General features: G+C 57.0%; 1 protein-coding gene across 2 annotated transcripts in view; it reads left to right on the top strand.

Moving 5' to 3' along the window:
• Nucleotides 1-18,038, top strand: part of LOC122382936 (band 4.1-like protein 5) — a 47,971-nt gene that overhangs the window by 3,776 nt on the left and 26,157 nt on the right. For both annotated transcript variants that reach the window (XM_043368908.1, XM_043368909.1), the window contains exons 3-6: nucleotides 4,372-4,414; nucleotides 7,604-7,682; nucleotides 11,708-11,805; nucleotides 15,437-15,557. In XM_043368908.1, the coding sequence (XP_043224843.1) occupies nucleotides 4,372-4,414; nucleotides 7,604-7,682; nucleotides 11,708-11,805; nucleotides 15,437-15,557 (341 nt within the window). The remainder of the gene's footprint in view (nucleotides 1-4,371; nucleotides 4,415-7,603; nucleotides 7,683-11,707; nucleotides 11,806-15,436; nucleotides 15,558-18,038) is intronic.

The raw sequence follows: 18,038 nt of genomic DNA, 5'->3' as shown, positions 1-18,038 counted from the left end.
TCGTGGGCTCCCGATCCCCAGTCCTCAATCCTCCTTCAGCCGTGTCTCCTCGCCGCTCAGCCCTCATCCTGTCGTGTCGTGCTCCTCAATCACAGCCCAACCCTGTTCCTTAGTGCTCGGCTCCTTGCCGTGTTGTTCCCTCCCCTCTCAATGCTCCAGTCGTATCGTGCCGGTCGCGGTGACGCTGCTGGGAGTGTACCGGCCCGTAGTCCCACGGTGCCACGCAGCGGCGCGGACGACAGCCGTCTGACTCCGATCAGTGATCAGCCATGGAGCGCGACAGGTCAGCCGTTGACCGATGCAATCGAAGGGAAGCTCGCTGAGTACGCTGACTTCCTCACGTGGCACTTCTGATGATGTCATTTTGTTGATCAAGGGTACTTCACTAGATTTTTCGCCCCTTTTCATGGTGAAAATCGGTATGTGGTGGATAATTGAGACATTTTGTTTGGTTCGATGAGTTCATACTGAGTTTTGATGACCAGCGTCTGGAGAATTCCTCCTCAAATGTGAACATGTCCTATAGTAAACTGCCTCTCTGCGGCGTGCTGGGAGCCGTTGGCCCGGCCGCAGCCGGTCGGCTGGCCTGTGGAGGCTGGTCGGGCCGGTCCGCGGGCAGACCGGCCCAAAACGGCGTGATTTGCAGAAGCCAGGACCACCGGCGCGTTGCGCAACGCCCGCACGGCAATGGGGCTGGCTGGCATTCATGCTTTGTGCCGACTGAGGCGGGGAGTTCATCCCACATAAAGCCTCAAGGCTGGAGCGCTGTCTTGCCTGGATGCCGGGCTGTGCGGTGGGGAGCGAAGCCCGTGCGCGCCTGGTGGCGGAGACTGGGTGGAGGCCTGTGTGTGATGATTTGGGCAACCATCAGAGGAAATGATGTGCCTGGGCCCCGCGTGAACTATCGCACTGTGTCCGGATGGTTCTTCACGTGTTGTTGGTAAATATCGTGCGATTCGGTAGGTGCTGTTGGTCAGACAGAGCCGATGGTATCAGGGTTATCTGCTTATCATCGTGAAGTCGTGCAGCGCGGCTTTGCCAGAATCGCGCCATTATCGTGAAAACGAGAGCAACATTGCGCAACAGTATGCTCTTCTTTGTCTGCTTTTAGGTGTATTTTTGATCGAGGCCGGTTGCTGACATGTTTTGCCGTCGTTTCTGGTGTCTGCATTGAGGTGCTGCGCTTTTTATTAGGATCGACGTTTAGTTGATATATTTATCTTTTGTGATATCCCATGGACCACTCGTAACAGCACATGCCCTGGGAATGTTCATGGCAGGGTTATTGTGACAGAGTGTGACGATGGCACTGACAGTACAATGAGGAAGAGGCTTGTATTTTACCCAGCTTGCGCGCTTAGAAAAACGTATACCTGGTTGGCAACTTCCAAACATGGACTGAGCGTGAAGGCTGGCACTGCTTTGATTTACAATGCAGTCTCCAATGTTAATGCAGTGTAACTGTCGTCATGACGTTGAATGTTGCCATGAAAGTGGATTCACTATTTTTTCTGCTTTCGGTTATAACGTTATGTTTGTAAGATACATTGCAGATTAGTTGATGTAATGCTAAATCCGGTTACAGACGAAGGATTTGTTACGAAGGGCAAACGTTGACATGGGAATTGAAAATAGCATTGTGCTGGAGAGTTTTTGCTTCTAAAGTTGTGATGCAGTTTTCCTGAATGACATCGTGAAAGAAAGACCACCAGCACTGCACCGTACCTCCAACGTGTTCGACGCTACTCTTCTCCAAATGAATGCTCTAAAAGCATTTTATATTTTAACCGTGATGTGATAGGGTTACCGATTCTTATGCTCCCCCATCCCTATGCTCTTATCCATAAAGCATTACCGTACCGCAGCCCATCAGTATCTGGCCGCGGTGCTGACGGCACAAACCGGTACCGCTGATCTCAGCCGTGGTCTTCCCGGCCGGCCAGCCGGACGCCGTGCTCCCCACCAGGCCTGAGCTCGCCGCTCGCCTGCCCAGGTGGCCGGGTGATGGCCCGTTTTTGCTGGCTGCGCTGTTGTCTGGTGCGATGGGAAGTGAGGCAGGCCAGGCGCCCGGTGCCGGCGTCTCGTGGTGGCTGTCTCTGATTTCCGCCGCGTGTCTGTCCGTGTGTCGCTCCTGTGACGGCTGTGGTCGGAGGGAGACACGTTCTTGTCGGGTCCGGTGTGGTGGGTGGTGTCTGACGCCACCGGCTGGGTCCGTCGGAGTCTGAAGGGCACCTACCGCCTGTACTTCTAGTCGGAGAATCGTCCGTCCTGCGGTCATAGGCGTCGGTGACGAGAATTCAGCACCGTCACCGCCGCTGTTAGCATTCAGCCGGCGCTCTTCGCCGAATGCTGAGGGATCAGCGGCGTCCGCAGTCGCCTGGGGACGGGGACACTGAGCGGCGTTTTCAGACACTCCGAGCAGGGAGGACTAGGGACTTATATTATTCACCCCTCCGGGCAGCGGTGAGGGGCGGTGTTTGCAGAGCACGCGGTGACGGAGGGGAGCTGGGTGAGTCACAGGTACGGGGACGCCGGCGGACCCCTGCCGGCCATGTGACCGACGGTCCCTCAGGGCTCAGGTGTGGTGACAGCCACCACAGCTGCCAGACTGCCGCCCGGAAAGGGCAAGTTTGCCATATTTTCTCTGCTATTGGCGATGTTTTCTTTAGAAGATCAGTGTATTTTCCTCAGTGATTTAATGCCATGAAGCATGTACGTGGTTAAGTAGGCAAGGCTTTCATGCGGTTCTAGTTTTCCTAAGATTAGTACCCAGCTTCTCCTGCTGTCACTGTGATTGTGTCATTATACCCATTGGGCATTGTGCCTCTCTTTTCTCGCCAACTCGTTCTTGTACACCTGTAAGCGTTCCTACGACATTACGACCTTGCCGGCTGCCGCTCCGTGCCTTTCTGACCGTGCCGGTCACCACCCGTTTTGTCATGCCCCTGCCAGCTGGTGCTGCTGCCAGCTGCCTGTTGATGACTACCTACCGACCCCGTGCCGGCCACCGCCAGCCACGGCAGATTGCGTAACCCTCGCAGTCGCTGATTTGGCGACCGATGTCACGTATCCCTTGTGGGGTATGGTTAGTTACATGCTGTTTTTACTGTTGAAGGCGGGGATAGTACCTATTTAAAACACTTCTGGCAATGGCCAAAACCAAATAGACAACTATGCTGTGATGGGGAGTGGTTGAGGAAATGATGGTGCCCGAAAATCGGTCGCAATGGGCCTTTATCTGGCCGTTGGCACGCCAGCACGTCATCGCGTGGTGTGACGCATCTGTTTGCCAATGGCCGCTTTGCGTGCGTGCCGTCCCATTTCACGGCACAATCCGTCTGATGGAGGCGCCCCGCTCGGTAAATCATCACGTAACCAGCTCGGCGGCCGTCACGGCCACCGCGCGCGCTTCCCCAATCCCCCGTCTTTTGGAATAAATGGAGAGGTTGTGCGGACGGGAGCCATCCGCCCCCGCCTGGGTGAGCGTCAATGAGCATCTTATTGATTGTAGCGACATGGCACTTCATTGCCGTCGGCAGTCCGGAGCGGACCACAATGTGGATTTGTGGGTGGTCCGTTCCCGTGGTCTCGTGGAGGATTGTCTGGTTAATCGCCGTATCGGTGAAGTATGGATGTGACGGAATGTCGCCCAGCCGTTCCAGAACCGCTGTTCTTCAAATGACAGGTGGTGGCATTGTTTATGTGTGAATGGGGCCTAGACGCTGACGCCCATTTTGGATGTAAGGTGGAATGGAGGCTATCCGCAACATAGGTCGAGGGCGTTATGTAGGTATTTGGATTGTGGGCACCTACACAATGTTCTCTTTAGTAAATGTTCATTCATTCTTTGGTTGAAATTCATTGGTTTTTTAGCTGAAAAAGTGCCAAGTTTGTGAAAAACCATGTTGGGCTACGATAGCAACGTGTTAATACCGTAGAGTAGTCCGTCCTTCATTGCAGTGCGTTTTTCATTGAACTCATTTGTGTTTCTAAAGAATGACTGCTACTTACACGTCCTGAATCAAAATAGGCCAGTATTTCCCCTTTCCATTTCCATTCACTCTGTGGTGAGGTGCACGCTTATCTTTCAATATACCACCCGATCCATACATCACGGCTCTAAAGCCAGCGCTTCCACGCGATGAGCCGCATGAGTCACTGATAATCCTTCCGTAAGTTTTGTCGTGCCCCTTTTTGCGGCCTCGGCGCCTGCCCGATGGCTGAGAGCGTCTTTTACGGCCGGCGCGCCGTTTGGGGCCCGGCGAGCGGCGTGGCTGGCCGGCCGGCCGGCGCGCTGGCAGGTCACGGGAGGCGCCGATGACGCCGATAGCGGCGGCCAGACCGACTGACACCGGTTTTCCTCTGTTGCAGCACTGGCTCGACCCCACGAAACAAGTCCGGAAACAAGTCAAAAGTGAGTATCGCGACTGATCGGGCTGCGCAGTGCCCTGGAGGCCGGCGCCGCTGCCCGACGGGCCGGTCCCACTCGCGTGTCTCCGCAGACTGTGTGTTCCGGAGCACATCACAGTGCACGTGCCGAACGGTGTAAACACCGCTAAATGGGCAAAAAATGGGACAGATAATGCTAAAAACACGGGTGTTTTGTCAATGAAACAACGCGGTTTTGTGTTTTATTTATTTTTTGTGGTGTTGTTTTCCTTGGGACTAAAGGTTAGAATTCGTTAGAGGAGTGAACACAAAGTTTCGTGTTAAATGGAAATAATTGCAAGATAAAATCTGCGCCTGAATCAAAACCGTGCTTTTGCATGTATTTCACTGTCTCCAATTCCAATCCAACTTTATTTTACTTAGGTACAGCCAATTGCCAAAAATCATCTCATCGAAGCTGAGCCGATGTTTACCATTTTAGTGGCGGGACAAAAGAAAGCCATGTTTAATCATGTGGACTGTGGACAATATTGCAGCCGGTCTCTACCACTGCTGACGCTTTCGGTACATCACCCACCACCACGGTGGCGCGTTGCGCGAGCGCGGTGCGTGCTACTGCGCCAACGCATGGTAACGCCCAACGCACTAAATCGGAACGCCCAGCGCCAACGTATCGCATTCATACGCCAGGTCCCAAAGCTTCAGTTAAGCGTTCGGCGCCAACGCACAACATATATGGTAACATCCCGCGCCAACGCGGCACGTTCGTACGCCCAGTGCCAACGCACATTACTCGTATTTGAACACTCAGCGCCAACGCTCTGTATCGCATCATCCAACATCAGCGCGCCGCATTGCAGCGTTCACAGACAGGTGCCACCCAGCGCCGGCACTCGGCTGCACGGCTACACCAGTGCACTGCGCCATACCTCGCCGCGCTGCGCCGCCGCTCGCCGCCCTGCGCCGCCGCTCGCCGCCAAGGCCGTCCGGTGTTTGTGTGATGAACCGGCCGGCGTGTTGACGCCTCGGACCGGCCCATAACGAGCTGGACAGGCGGCCGGTGTCGGGCCGGCCTGCGTGCCGCCACCCCAGCGGGTCACCTGGACTGCTGTCCCGGCTAACTAGCATTTTAGACCGACTGGCGTGGCGTGCGGCGTTGTGTTGTCAAAGTGTCCTGGCCTGATATGAGGTGCGATGACAGAGTTTTGCGCGAAATCTGTTGCACACGTGTCGGTGAAAAGTTCAGCGAAGCGTTTGTGGATGTTACTGAGAAGTCGGTGACGTTTGTGAGCGTCTGAGTCTGTTGCGGTCGCGGTGTTTAGCGGTGGCTGTGATCTCGTTTCTTGTTTGCGGTGTTGTGTGTATCGTGTGGTGTGTCTGTGGAGCGTTGTTTACTGTTTTGTTTGCTGTCTGGTGGGTGTTGAGTGCGGTGTGGCGGCTTATGTTGCCGGTAATGCTGCCTCTGCGGTTTCGGTTGCCGCCTCTGACTGTAGCCCGTGTGAATCTGTCGGCGCCTCTGGCGGCGTGGCTGGACCACTTGCGACGTGTGCCTGAGGCGGACGTCAATCCTGGTCTTTTTATGTGAATTATAGCGGGCCATCGGTCGAACTGACAGACTTAACTCCGCGGCGGGCCGACGTTGGTCTGAACACAGACTCTAATCGGGCCCCAGACGGCGATATAGGACACCTGTGGAACTCACCTGAGAAGGTGTGCCGCACCGATTAACGGCCCAGGCACAGCGCCAGAGCGGTTCGCTGAAGTCATCCCGGACTGTTCACGTGGAAATGGGCGGAGTGGTGCGCATTGGATGTGCTTAGGTGTGTATGGGAAAGAAGTGAAGTAAGACTGCATGTTGGCAAGGCACGAGCTGTGTCGGATGATGCTGAACGAGAATAGCTCTTTTGTTTTAGAAAATAAGTCGAGTGCGCCCTTATACCCAAGGCAGTATATCTTATACCGTTCCAGGCTGCATATCAGCGAAGCTCGATGCAACTTTGTTGACGTTTCGATGCTTAGCATCCAAGCTCTGGCGCCACCGTTCTACGAAGCTCTCCCCAGCTCTGACAGAATATCAAACCTTGTATCAACTCTGATACCCCGGTCGGTTGGTCGCGCTGTCCGGGCTGTCTGCGTCTCCCTCCTATAGCGAGCTGCCCGCGCTCGTCCCGGCCCCTGCAGCGGACGTCTGCCTGGCGACAGACCTGTTTGGCGTGCGCCGGTCCGCACTGGGGGCCGACCCGTGTCTCTCTCCGTTCGGCACCGTCCGCGGGTCCGCCGGACAGCCCCGCCGCCTGCGCTGCAACCGCGGACGAAATGACACGGTAGTCGGCGGGGATGGATATTCGGTGGTTGGCCGCAGGAAGAGAGACATTCTGAATTGCATTGCATTTGTCGATAACCTTAGAAGAGGCACTCGAGTGAGCCGAAACTTTGATCTGATCGAATGAATGACGTTTTTGCGCAGGGTGTTGGCTATAGCGACTGTTTTTATGCGGCTGTTTTTGCATCGTTATGAGAGTATTGAGTTGAATTGTTGTTCTAGCGTTTGCATCTTCGCCAATGCTGACACGCGCTGTCATCACCTCGTGCATAGAACAGCGGCCGGACGCGCCTCGTCGTTCGGACTTCGTCACTGTATGACATTCAGGATCCGCCGCCGAGTGCCATTATCCGAGCTGTGATCGACGGTTTTGCCATCGACCACAAAACGCTTCACGGTAGTGCATACAAAGCTGGTGTGTACAAAAAGCCCTCTGTGTGTGCTGTATGTACTGAGGATCTGTGTGTGCTGTATGTGCTGAGGATGAGTGTGGACTGAGTGTCGATGGTGCCCCGGCAGCCGGACTGGGTGTGTCCGGGGCTCATCCATGGGTAGCGTCATTCGCCTGTGAAGCGTGTCGTGGGTGAGATCCTGTTCGTGGGTTAGGTCGTGACTGGACTGGAGATCGCGGTTAACGAAGGTGATGATGTTTGTGGTATTTTGTGTTCCAAGGATTTTCTTTAACGTGTGTGTAGTTTGTAGTATTTTGATGCTGCGTTCATGCTTTACAATTTCGTACGGTATTTGTTGAGTCATTCGTTGTCGCTGGTGCACGAAGTGCAGTTTACGAAAGATTTGTAAGGAGAATGTCTCAGTCATTTGTCATTCTGCTCACAGCGCTGCCCTTGTTCGTCTGATGGTCACTGACAGCTGTATGGTCGTTTGTTTCAGTCGGACCGCCCTATACGCTACGGCTGCGGATCAAGTTCTACTCCTCCGAGCCCAACAACTTGCATGAAGAGCTAACCAGGTGAGCTATAGCGCTAACTGTCTCAGAAATGAGCACGGGCTGCCTTCACTCCGCGTGCCCACCGGTGTTACTAGAGTGGTGCTCCATCCCTCGCGACTCCCCCCCCCCCTATCCATTGCCGCTGGTCTGTCCCGTACTCTTTACCCTCCCCTTTCATCGTGCCACGGGACCCTCGCAGTTTGTCACCTCTCTGTGGCGTTTTTGCGCTGAGAACGTATCTCGTCTGTGCGGCCGCCGCCGCGGGGTATCGTGCTCTGATTGCCGTCCAATTTACTGCCTCTGTGATGGTGTGATGAGGTGGGGTCGCGAAATCTCCGGTGAGATGCCGAGCTGCGAATGGAGTGGCTGTTTTTGTTCGGCAGGTGTCTGTATGCGTGTTGGTCTGTGGAGGTGGGGGTGGGGTGGGGATGGTATCTAGGCTGCGTGTGGCGCGTGAGATCCTTTCTGGCACGGTCGTGACTCGATGCAGGCCAGCTGGACGGTGATGCTTTCACTCAGGTGGGCTGTAGGCTTGGTGGCCTGGTGGGTTAGAGGCTCGGTGGGGAGGGGCTGGGGTCGTTCTGTTGAAGGTTACTAGAAAAACATTCACGTGGTGATCGGGGCTCGTGTCTGAGTGCTCTAGCAGCCATTAGAGATCGTGATCAGTTCGTGATCGTTGGGTCGTTAATTCAGCTCCACCCCCAACAACCGTGCCCGATATCTCGTACTATCTCAGCGTACGTTCCCCGGCGTTACAAACGTGTGGTTATCTCGTATTTCCGGGCACTTAGCCTGCCACTATCAGCCGGTACCGGCGGCATGCGGGCCGCAAAAGTCCCTGATCACGAGCGCCGACGGCCGGCCGGGATTTGTCAGAAGGCGCCGACCGTTATGCCCTGTCGAGATACCCGGTAATCGGCGATTGCTGGTCGTGGCTCGCTCATGCTCCGTCATTTGTTTCGTCCGTCTGGGCTCATTTGTAACTGCCTGTGCGGGTGAAACGCTGACCCGGGAGCGTGTCCGTGCAGGCGGCTGATGCATATTTATGATGGTGGATATGTCGATAAGTCAAATTTGTGTCGACCCGAGAGCCCGGCGAACGGACTGAGTGAGAGCGAGAGGCTTGTTTTGATCGGCCTGGCAGTCATGCCTGTGTGCGGCGTTGACTTATCAGGCCACATCACGGTCCAAGAAGGAGGAATGCTCTCGAACGGCCGACGATCACGGGGTTGACGACTTCTCGAGCGCGGAACGAGTCGTCGAGCTCGACAAGACGTGCCCGGTCGTGGGTGTTAACTTGATGGAGGCGTGCGACCGGCACTATTCAGTCTGTTTGTCTTGTAACTGCTGGGAAGTTCCATTTGGAACCCGTTATGCGCGCTGGCGTCGGTCGTCGCTCTCCGATTATGTCAAATGTGTCGGCCGCCGCCCGTTTACCACGCCCGTCGCCATGTGCCGCTCCGTTTCCCATGCGAACTCGACGGAAACCCACCGCCGGCGCCCGCTGTGGACGCCCGACCAAGGCCGCAAGCCAGGCGTCAGACCAAGGCCGTGCAGAAGCCAAGAAAACTGCGACAACTTTACACGTAACCAAGCAGGCAAAGCAAGACGCCGGACCGGTAAGATAGGACACGTCATAATGCCAGATAGTGCGATTCACACGATATCGGTGAGGCAAGCGTGCAATTGTATGCTCACATGACTAACTGCAGTCAGTAATGCTTGTGGACTTGTTGGTCACTCGCTCACTTTTGTTGTTCGAGGTTCTAAGGCCGAAAAAGGCCCGGGCGTGCACTGCTGAAGGAATACGGCTAGGTTAGGCAGTGACGACTGATCCGCCTTATCGCCCGAGGCTCATTCCCAGCCCATGTCGACCGTGCCTGCCTAGCTTCTGGCGGTCAGGCTGTCGGCTCCCAGGTCAGGCGGTCTCTCCTGCATCCCTCCTCCACAAACCACAATGGATGTGACCGCTCAGCGAACATTGCCCTGGACCTGCAGGCTGCAGCAGTGACGAGTGACGACCACAGTGACTCCGGCTGAGCGCCATGAGCGCTAACGGTGACGGCGGTGTCGTGCCCGGGCCGCTCTGTCGCGTGACCGCCGAGGGCCACGAGGTCCTCACGGGTCACCGGGGTCACACGGAGGGGCGGTCGGACCGGCCGGCCCACGCCACCTCGGCCGCCGTCGTCGTGGACAAGCGTTCGATTATTTTTGACCAACTTCATTAATGTTGGTATTGTCCGAGCCTAAACGGACTCGATCAGTTTGAAGATTAAGGCAGGCGACCGCTGACTCGAGGACCCCATTACGCGGCGTCTGTCGGTAATGGTGGTTTGACGTGAAGAGCGGCCACCGCGGCGGCGCGCCGCTGGAGGCAGTAGGTCGCATTTAATCGGCGGCGCAGTGACAACGAGAGAGGGTCGTTAGTCGTGCGGTCGGAGACGGAGCGGCGGGACGGCGGCTGGACTGATAGCTGCCTGCGCGCAGAGTGGGGCGGCGCCCCGGGCTGAGCCGCAGAGATCAGAGGGATAGTGGGCGGAGAGTTCAACTGGCCGCCGTGAAACGAGGCTACTGGTGTCGTTATGCTGAGAAATGTGTACTGACTTCAGCTGCCTGTGAATTTGGAGCTAATCTCAGCGACCTAATCTGAACCGCTGTTCAAATCATTCGAGGCCAGTTCGCTGAGTAATGCTTCCCCGCTCTTGTCTAGACGATTTCCAATCCGCGTACGATCTACCAGCATCCGTTTCAAACCTGTTCACCCATTTCGCCTCTGGAATCCTGCGCCACCTCCGCCGGTTCCAGCCGTTTCGGGCGGCTCTCCAGGTGTCCTCGCTCACCTGCCCGGCCCGCCTGCCGCGCTGTCTGCGGCTCGGAGCCGCCCGCCGCGGGCCCGGCCGGCCGCAGCCAGCGCCGCCCCGTGCGTAGGCCGCGCGCCCGGCCCGGGTCGAAATGTCAAGCGGCGCGCCGGCCGGCCAGGCGTGATCTACGGCATGGAGGGCGCCGGCCGGCCGGGGTCGGGGACCGCGACGGGACGAGAGCGGCCCGCCGCCACAGAGGAAGAAAGGGTAGCCGCACAGACGCTGAATGCATAATTAAGCTGTCCGGGTGTCGCCTCTGCGTGCCTTTGAGTGTTGGGTTGGGACTGAGTCTAAAGCCGCTTTGTAAGGAATGTGGAAAAGGATGGTTGCTGTAGGAAGGCTCGAAGCTCTCCTCACTGAACATTTAGTTAGGTTTGTCACAGTTAAAGCATTTTCCACCTGTTGCATTTTCATAGCATTTCGTCAGTTCTTTTTCGTGCTATCGTGTGTCAGCTGCCGTCCCTAATCCTCTGCCATGTTGACGGAGGGGTAGCTGACCCTCTCAGTCGCCCGTCTCTCACTAAGCACGGGTGTTTGACCGTCTCAGCCCAGAGTGCGGCTCCGGTAAGCCTGTTTTGTGGCGACAGGGGCGGCGGGTCTAACGGTTCAGCCATGGATTCGGCTCCTTTGGTGAGCTGAGGGGTGACTGGAGCCGGCGAGCGGCCGCCGTTGGCTTACCGGCGCCTGCTGGCTGCTGACTGTTCGTGTCCGGCCAGGGTGACGGGGCCAGAGCCTCTGTCCGTGCACGGGCTATTGTACCGGGATTACGTGTCTGATCCGAGTGCAGTGCAGCAGCTCGCTGCGGTTAGGTGCCATGTGCCTAACCGTGTGCCTAATCTATGAAAGGGATAGCGAGTTGATGTTGCTTTTAGAGATCACAAGATGTCCTGGAGGGCTGGTGGGATGTCTCCCTGTCTGTGGGACTATGGAATGTTCTGAATAGTGTGTGGAAGTAGCGTGTTGCGAGACATCCCTAACGGCCTATGCGATTACTCATGCTACGTTGGCTTGTCCTTTGCACCCTCCCACTTCAGTCTCTGTATGCCGTGTCCGCAGAGGTGCTGTCCTGTCCTGCCGTGTCCTGTGTGTAGCTGCGTGTGTCGTCGATCTATTGTGCTATCTGTGCCGTTGTGGTCCGCCTCTCTCCCATCACTGACCGCCGTGTGTCTGTCTGTTCGCCCTCAGGTACCTGTTCTTCCTGCAGCTGAAGCAGGACCTGTACTCTGGCCAGCTGGAGTGTCCTCAGGAGACGGCCGTTCAGCTCGCTGCGCTCTGCGTCCAGTGTGAGTAATGCGTGGGGTCACTGCTTTTGATGGCTGCACGTTGAGACAGCCACCGTGGGGTCTATACAGAACGCGGGGCAATGAACAAAGTGCTGCTGGCTGGGCGATGCGTGTACACTAGTGCAGGGATTATACAGTGCATTGGATGTGCGTGCCAGAATCCTGTTACGGCCAAGTTATGAAACATGCCAAGCGGTGACAGCGCACCGCCGTCATCGCCGATGACATTTAAAGTGCGAATGGCAGCAGCACAACTGTCAAAGCCTGCACCACAGTCACCAATGCCGTCACCGGTTACCGGTCACCCTCCCGCCGCCATCACCACCGCTCACCAAATCGGTCCGCTACGCCGTCACCGCCGCCGGCCGCGGCCCGCACGTGCCCGCCGGCCCGTCATCTCCGGCCCGCTGGAATTATTCATGCTATGACGGCGGATCGGTGCGCGATTATGGTACCCAGCCGAGTATCGCAACTCTGCCGTCCGCTCCCGGGGCAGCTCGCCAGCTCACGTTTCCATTCCTCGTCTGGAGAGGGGTTTCGACACGGTCCGAACAACTGGCTAGGCGCATATGCATGTGGTTGACGAAAGACGCCGATCGCCGGGAGGTCGGGTCAGAGTTGCGTAGGGTGCGTCTGGTGATGGGATAGGAGGGCGATCTACATTTTGTACATGTCGTGTCTTGGCATGTTGTGTCACGAGATAGACAAATGATGGGCGTTCCATCGCGTTTGGTATACATGGGAGATGACGAGTGGCGAGACTGTTTTGCCGCAGGCGAGGCAGACTGGGTTTATTTTGAACTGGCAGGCAAGCGCCATGCTTTGTGACTGACAGTGGTGAGCACCATTCCCGTGGGAGACTGGGCCATCGACAAAGAATGGCGTCGGCCAAAGTCAGCCGCGAGTTAATTACACCTCTCAGACCACGCCCGGCCGACAGTAGAGCCTGGAAACGCGCAGATGTGAAAATCGCCGGCCTGCGGTTGGCGGCGATAGAAACATCTCACTAGACGCCGGCGAAACATGTGTTTAAGTTGGCTATGTCCGACTAATCCCAATGAGACTTCGGGCGAGGTAAAATATCTCATCAGACCCGGTCTTATCGGACATTTATGTGCTCAGGGAAAACTATCCTCATTCAATCTGGTGCTGAAGGGTTCGTGGCAGAAACAAACAGGCAAGACGGCCGAATTCCTGTCAGCGGCTGGCGTCGCCCTCACTATTCAGGCTTTGGTGTGGTGTGAGTAGGGCCTCTCACTTTTGTCTTGTGTCGTGATCGTTGTAAAATGCGGCCGGCCGACTACTGGCGTTGAGTGCCTGCGCTGGGGAGCGTGGAGGGCGCATTCCTGACTACCTCACCCACCTGTCAGATGGCTTCACCGACCACGGACGGCCCCGTCTGTGGCACGGCACGGCATGGCATGACAGAGCGCAAGACGCCAATGCAAGGCACGGGATCGGCGCTGCACACAATGTAGTACAGCGCAGCACGGCACGGGATGGGATGCAAGGAGATGATGGTCCATCGCCATCGTCTGGTGGTGTTCTGTTCTGATGATGGTTAGGAACGCCCGCCCTTCATGTGTCTTGGATCTGTGTGCTATTGAACATACACTCGTGCTACTGGAACTAGTGAGTTGTGAACTGGATATACTGGAGCAAGTAAGGGCTCCTCGGTGGGTGGGTGGGTGCTGTGCGTGAGTGCTGTGACAGGCTCGATGCTGTTGGGCTGGCCACGCTGGTGGGACAGCTACCGCCCGCTCTCACGATTAGTTCGAGCATGGACAGACCGAATTGGGGTCGTGGACTTTGCCGGGAGGTCATGGGAGTGACTATACTGGACCTGTTGTGGGTTCAGGACTCAAGTAGGTTTGCTGTGGAAGACGTCTGTATTTGACTCGGCCCAGGAACAAGAACTCGACTGATTTGAAGAACCTTGCTTTTCGTTTCCACCTGTCGTTTTCTCGGCGACTGGGTTGATCACCCTGTCTACATGTGCCGCCGGCGGTCGCTGCAGTGGTGAGATGCAGCCGTGTGCACGTGCAGAGCGGTCGTCGCGCCGCCCGCCGGCCGTGGTATGCGGCACACCGGGCACCGCCCGCCGGTCGGCCGGCCTGACCTGGTTACCGGCAGTCTACTGCGGAAGCCGGCGGCTGATTAGGCTGCCACCTCTGCCACATCGGCCCGGCCCGGCCCAACGCTGGCCTTGGTGGGCTAACCAGAGCAAAATATCGGTAATTGCTGCGTACGGGCCGGGCTGTTTTGGGCACGGCCCGCTGACCCGCATGTGCGGATAATTGCAGGAAACCGCGCTGATTATGCAATCAGGCTGTCAATTTCTTTGTAAGTGGCGGCGTTTCAGAGCCGTGTCTGGGTCATGTGTGTCACACATCATGCAAGGCTGGACTTTGCAGCGGCGGCCTGCTTCTAGTGGGACTTTTACCGATCCTGCGGAGTCGTGCAGCTATCGGGGCACCGTGCGATGCTCGCAACTGATGCTGAGGAGGGGCCGGTAAAACACAAGGTGCACTGCACACAAGGTGCAGACCGGCCCAGAGTTCTCAGGATAGCGAGTCTCTGCTGAGAGACGCGTGTGAATCGTCACAGTTCTGTGGCAGATCCCGGTAGCAGACCGTGTTCTCTGCGGGCGGAGGTGGGCGATCAGCTGCGATTGCGGTCAGTAGCAGCGGCAGGCCTGTACGACTGCAAAAAATCCACATGTGATGTTCAGGTGGTAGTAGTGAGCCTGTCAGGTGCTCTGAAACCCCCTCCCCTCCCCTGCAGCGGCCAGATTGTTGGAATTCGTGGCGCCGGGATACTGGCAAGCGGTGGAGAATCAGACAGACTATCGTGTGAATGCACCTTACTGCCCGCGTGTTGGCTGGTATCTCCGCCATGAACTAAGCCGTAAAAAGCAGGTGTGTTTTAATTTACTGCATTGTAACAGCTCAGCACGATACTCGGTTAACGTCGAAATCTTCTTTACGTTCCACTTCAGACTCTCTTTAAAACGCTGTAGTTTCATGATCTGTTGTTGGAAACATGGCGTCTGTTTCACTCTGTGTGACCCGGGACGCCTGATCGTTGCCTTGGGCTGGGACGGGTCATCGGTCAGTCACCGCTGTGACCCCTCCGTATCGTAGCGCAGCAGCAATACCCATATCCGGGTCCGGTGACCGGCTCAGGCCCGGCCCGCTCGGCCCGCTCACCTGCGGTGTGTCACGCCCCAAATGTCGCCCGTGTCCGCCCACATCGGCCCGCGGCCCGTGACCCTGCCGCCGCGGTGTCCTTGCCAAGGCCGGCCGTCACGGGGTGTCACGTGCAGACTGCCACGTCCACGTCAGTCCAGCGGATGACACGTCCCAGGGCTTACTACTGCACCTGCCAGTGACGGTCATAGAACATGAATGGGGCTTTACACAGGACGGCGTGTGAAGCTTGAATGCTGGAATGCACGAGAGTGTGCGATTTAGGTTTTAGCATGTATTTCTACTCCTTCTAGCTTCACATATAGCAGTAACGAATGTCAATTTACGTGTAATTTGCGAACCTGATGACATTCTTGTTTTAGTAATGCTTCATTTAGAGTATTCCTTAGTACTGACCTGGCCGTCGCCCTGTGTTTTCACAGCCGAACTAGGCGACTACGACCCAGAGGAGCACTCGGAGGATACCATCTCCCAGTTTCGGTTCGTACAAGACCAGACCGTCGAGCTGGAGGACGCCATCTTCGAGCAGTACAAAACGCTGGCGTGAGTACAAACGGGAGCGTGCGGAAGGTGCAAACTGTAGGGTGCCGAAGGTACAAAGAACTTGCGCGAGCACAAACTAGGCTGTGCCCGTGTGCCGGCGGTACGCAATCGTAGCCTAGCTGACAGGTATACCGTTGAACGGTGCCTATCCGGCTATCGAACGATGCTTGACTAGCACGGCCAAGGCAGTTCGGCGTAACAGGTGTGGCCTAGCTATACGAATCACAGCATCGAACTCTGGAGACGGCAGCCCTTTGGCTGAACGCAAGGAATCCGTTTGAGATTTGCTTCAATTCACGCCGACCTTCACGGAAACCATGTTATGATGGTTAGCGGATCGAATTTTCGCAGCATTTTTCGACAAGAGCCTATTTCTTCCGGCACATGAAGGCTGAGCGCCCTGCGGAGTGGCTCCCAGTCCGACCAGCGCGGGCCAGGTTCGGCCTGCCGGCCGGCCTGGGAGCGGCCCGCGGACCGCCGGCACTGAGCGGACCGCGCGGCAACGCCGCAACGCGCCGCGGCGGCCGGCGTTCCGTCGTTGACGGACGCCACGGCCGTCTTTGTTGTGGCCGCAGCGCTACCAAATTCGGCAGGTTGGCTGGCTTGACGGCCGCCTGGAGAAGGCTCAGACGGGAAGGTGGGACGCTCAGACGGAGACGACTCGGACTGAGGATGGCGGACTGGGTTTGGGTGGCTGTGGGACTGTCAGGCTCACCTCAGCTGGGCTGTGGTGTTGGCCTGAACGTCTGGAGGAGACGATAAACAAAGGCGGTCGAGTGGTGGCACACACGCACGCAAACGAAACACTTGTGATATGACTGCGTCTGTCTAAGCCACACTTTCCTCACGCTGAGGCCAAATCGCATTATGCATGTCCAATCGCTCTGCTCCTGATTGGATTACCTGCTCTCTAACCAGATTCCTCATCAGCTGAACAGCACCCGTTTAACGAACACTTGCCGTGGCCCATTTATTGCTGGCTTACCCAACCCGCTCCGCGCTCCGAGCTGGTTTCTTGTGCCTACCGTTTATCGACATGGCCAGTCGGATCAGCGGACGGTCCTTTGAAGCCGCCTACTCGGTATGGGCGTCAGCTAACCGGCGGCGGCCGATGACGGCGATGGCGCCGCCGCCCGCTGCGCGATGCCGTCCGATCACAATGCCCACGCGGCGGCGGCGCCGGACAGCGATCGGGTGCGGATCAGCCGTTCCGAATGGACGCGTCTGTGTGGACAACCGGGACAGAAGCCGTATTCACATGTCGCGAGTCAGCTGTGCGGCCTGCGGTTCTAAACTGACCGTCTGTGACGATGTCTGGGCTGGAGGCGGTGCTGCCTGGACCGTGTCGATGCTGACTGCGGAGTGTGGTCTGAGAGATGCTTTGTGTCGTCGTCGACACGCCCCTGACGTGTCGGACGTTATGCGGCATCCCGGGCCCCGCCCCATGTGTCAGGCACCGGTGGCTGTGCCGGCACGATCGGCGGCGACGCTCGGTCGCGCTGTAGTAGCCCCACGCGGTCCGACCGCTCACCGCTCGCCGCCCACCGAACGGTGGTCTCTGTCACGGCGTGGCGGCTCGTGCCGGCCGCGTTGACCACGCCTGTCTCGGCGCCCGCTCTCCGTGCCGTCCCGGTGCCCTGTTTATGCCGTCTGCCCGCTGGAAGCCTCACGATAGCTGCTGGCCGCCCACACCGGCGCGCCGCGGGGTCGCTGCCGAGGTGCCGGCCGGCCGGCCTACATCCAGGGACTGGTCCGGGCTGGTCGCTGATCGGTCACGGGTCGCCCGCCGCCCGGCCGGCACCGGTAAAAACGGCGCCCGGGTCGGGTTGGTGGGGTCGGCAGCGGTGTGGAGCGCCGCGGAGCCGGTTGGAGCAGCGTCCCCCGCTGCACAGTGTGGCCAAACACCAGTTTAGCGCGAATTAAATCCCAGCGCTGCTCGGATCCGTTGAAAATGGTTCCCTGGTTTCAAAATTGACACTTAAACCTATGTGAGACCTTTTACGATGCATTATAAATGCTTGCTGACATATAATGGCATAGTTCCGCCTCTAAAAGTAAGGAGAACTAGCTTACGACGGGTGATGTGCTTACCAGGCCAGGGCTGTGAAGTCGATGGAGTTACTCCGACTCCGACTACGGCTTTCAAAAGTCAATTTCAACTCTGACTCCGGGCAAAACTGTCGACTTATACGATCGACTCGGACTCTGACTCCGCAGCCATGGCAAGTCCACGCAGTCGATGGATTTTCGGTGACTCAGACTACGAGTCTTGGTCCGGATTCCAAAATCGATTCCGATTCCGATTCTGACTGCAGGGTCAGAACTGTTGACTCCGAACGACTCCGACTCTGATTACGAAATCCTGGCATTTAACCGCAAATAAGAAGCATAAAATTGTGGGTCCCAGCAATGATGGGCATGTTAGGAGGAAGAATCGTTTACGAAATTTCCATCATTTCTCTGGTAAATTCTTATGATTGT

This window comes from Amphibalanus amphitrite, unplaced genomic scaffold, assembly GCF_019059575.1.
Source record: "Amphibalanus amphitrite isolate SeventyFive unplaced genomic scaffold, NRLGWU_Aamphi_draft 000150F_arrow, whole genome shotgun sequence".
Classification (NCBI taxonomy): Eukaryota; Metazoa; Arthropoda; class Thecostraca; order Balanomorpha; family Balanidae; genus Amphibalanus; species Amphibalanus amphitrite.
The sequence above is the reverse complement of the archived record's forward strand: the minus strand, read 5'-3'. Positions and strand labels throughout refer to the sequence as shown.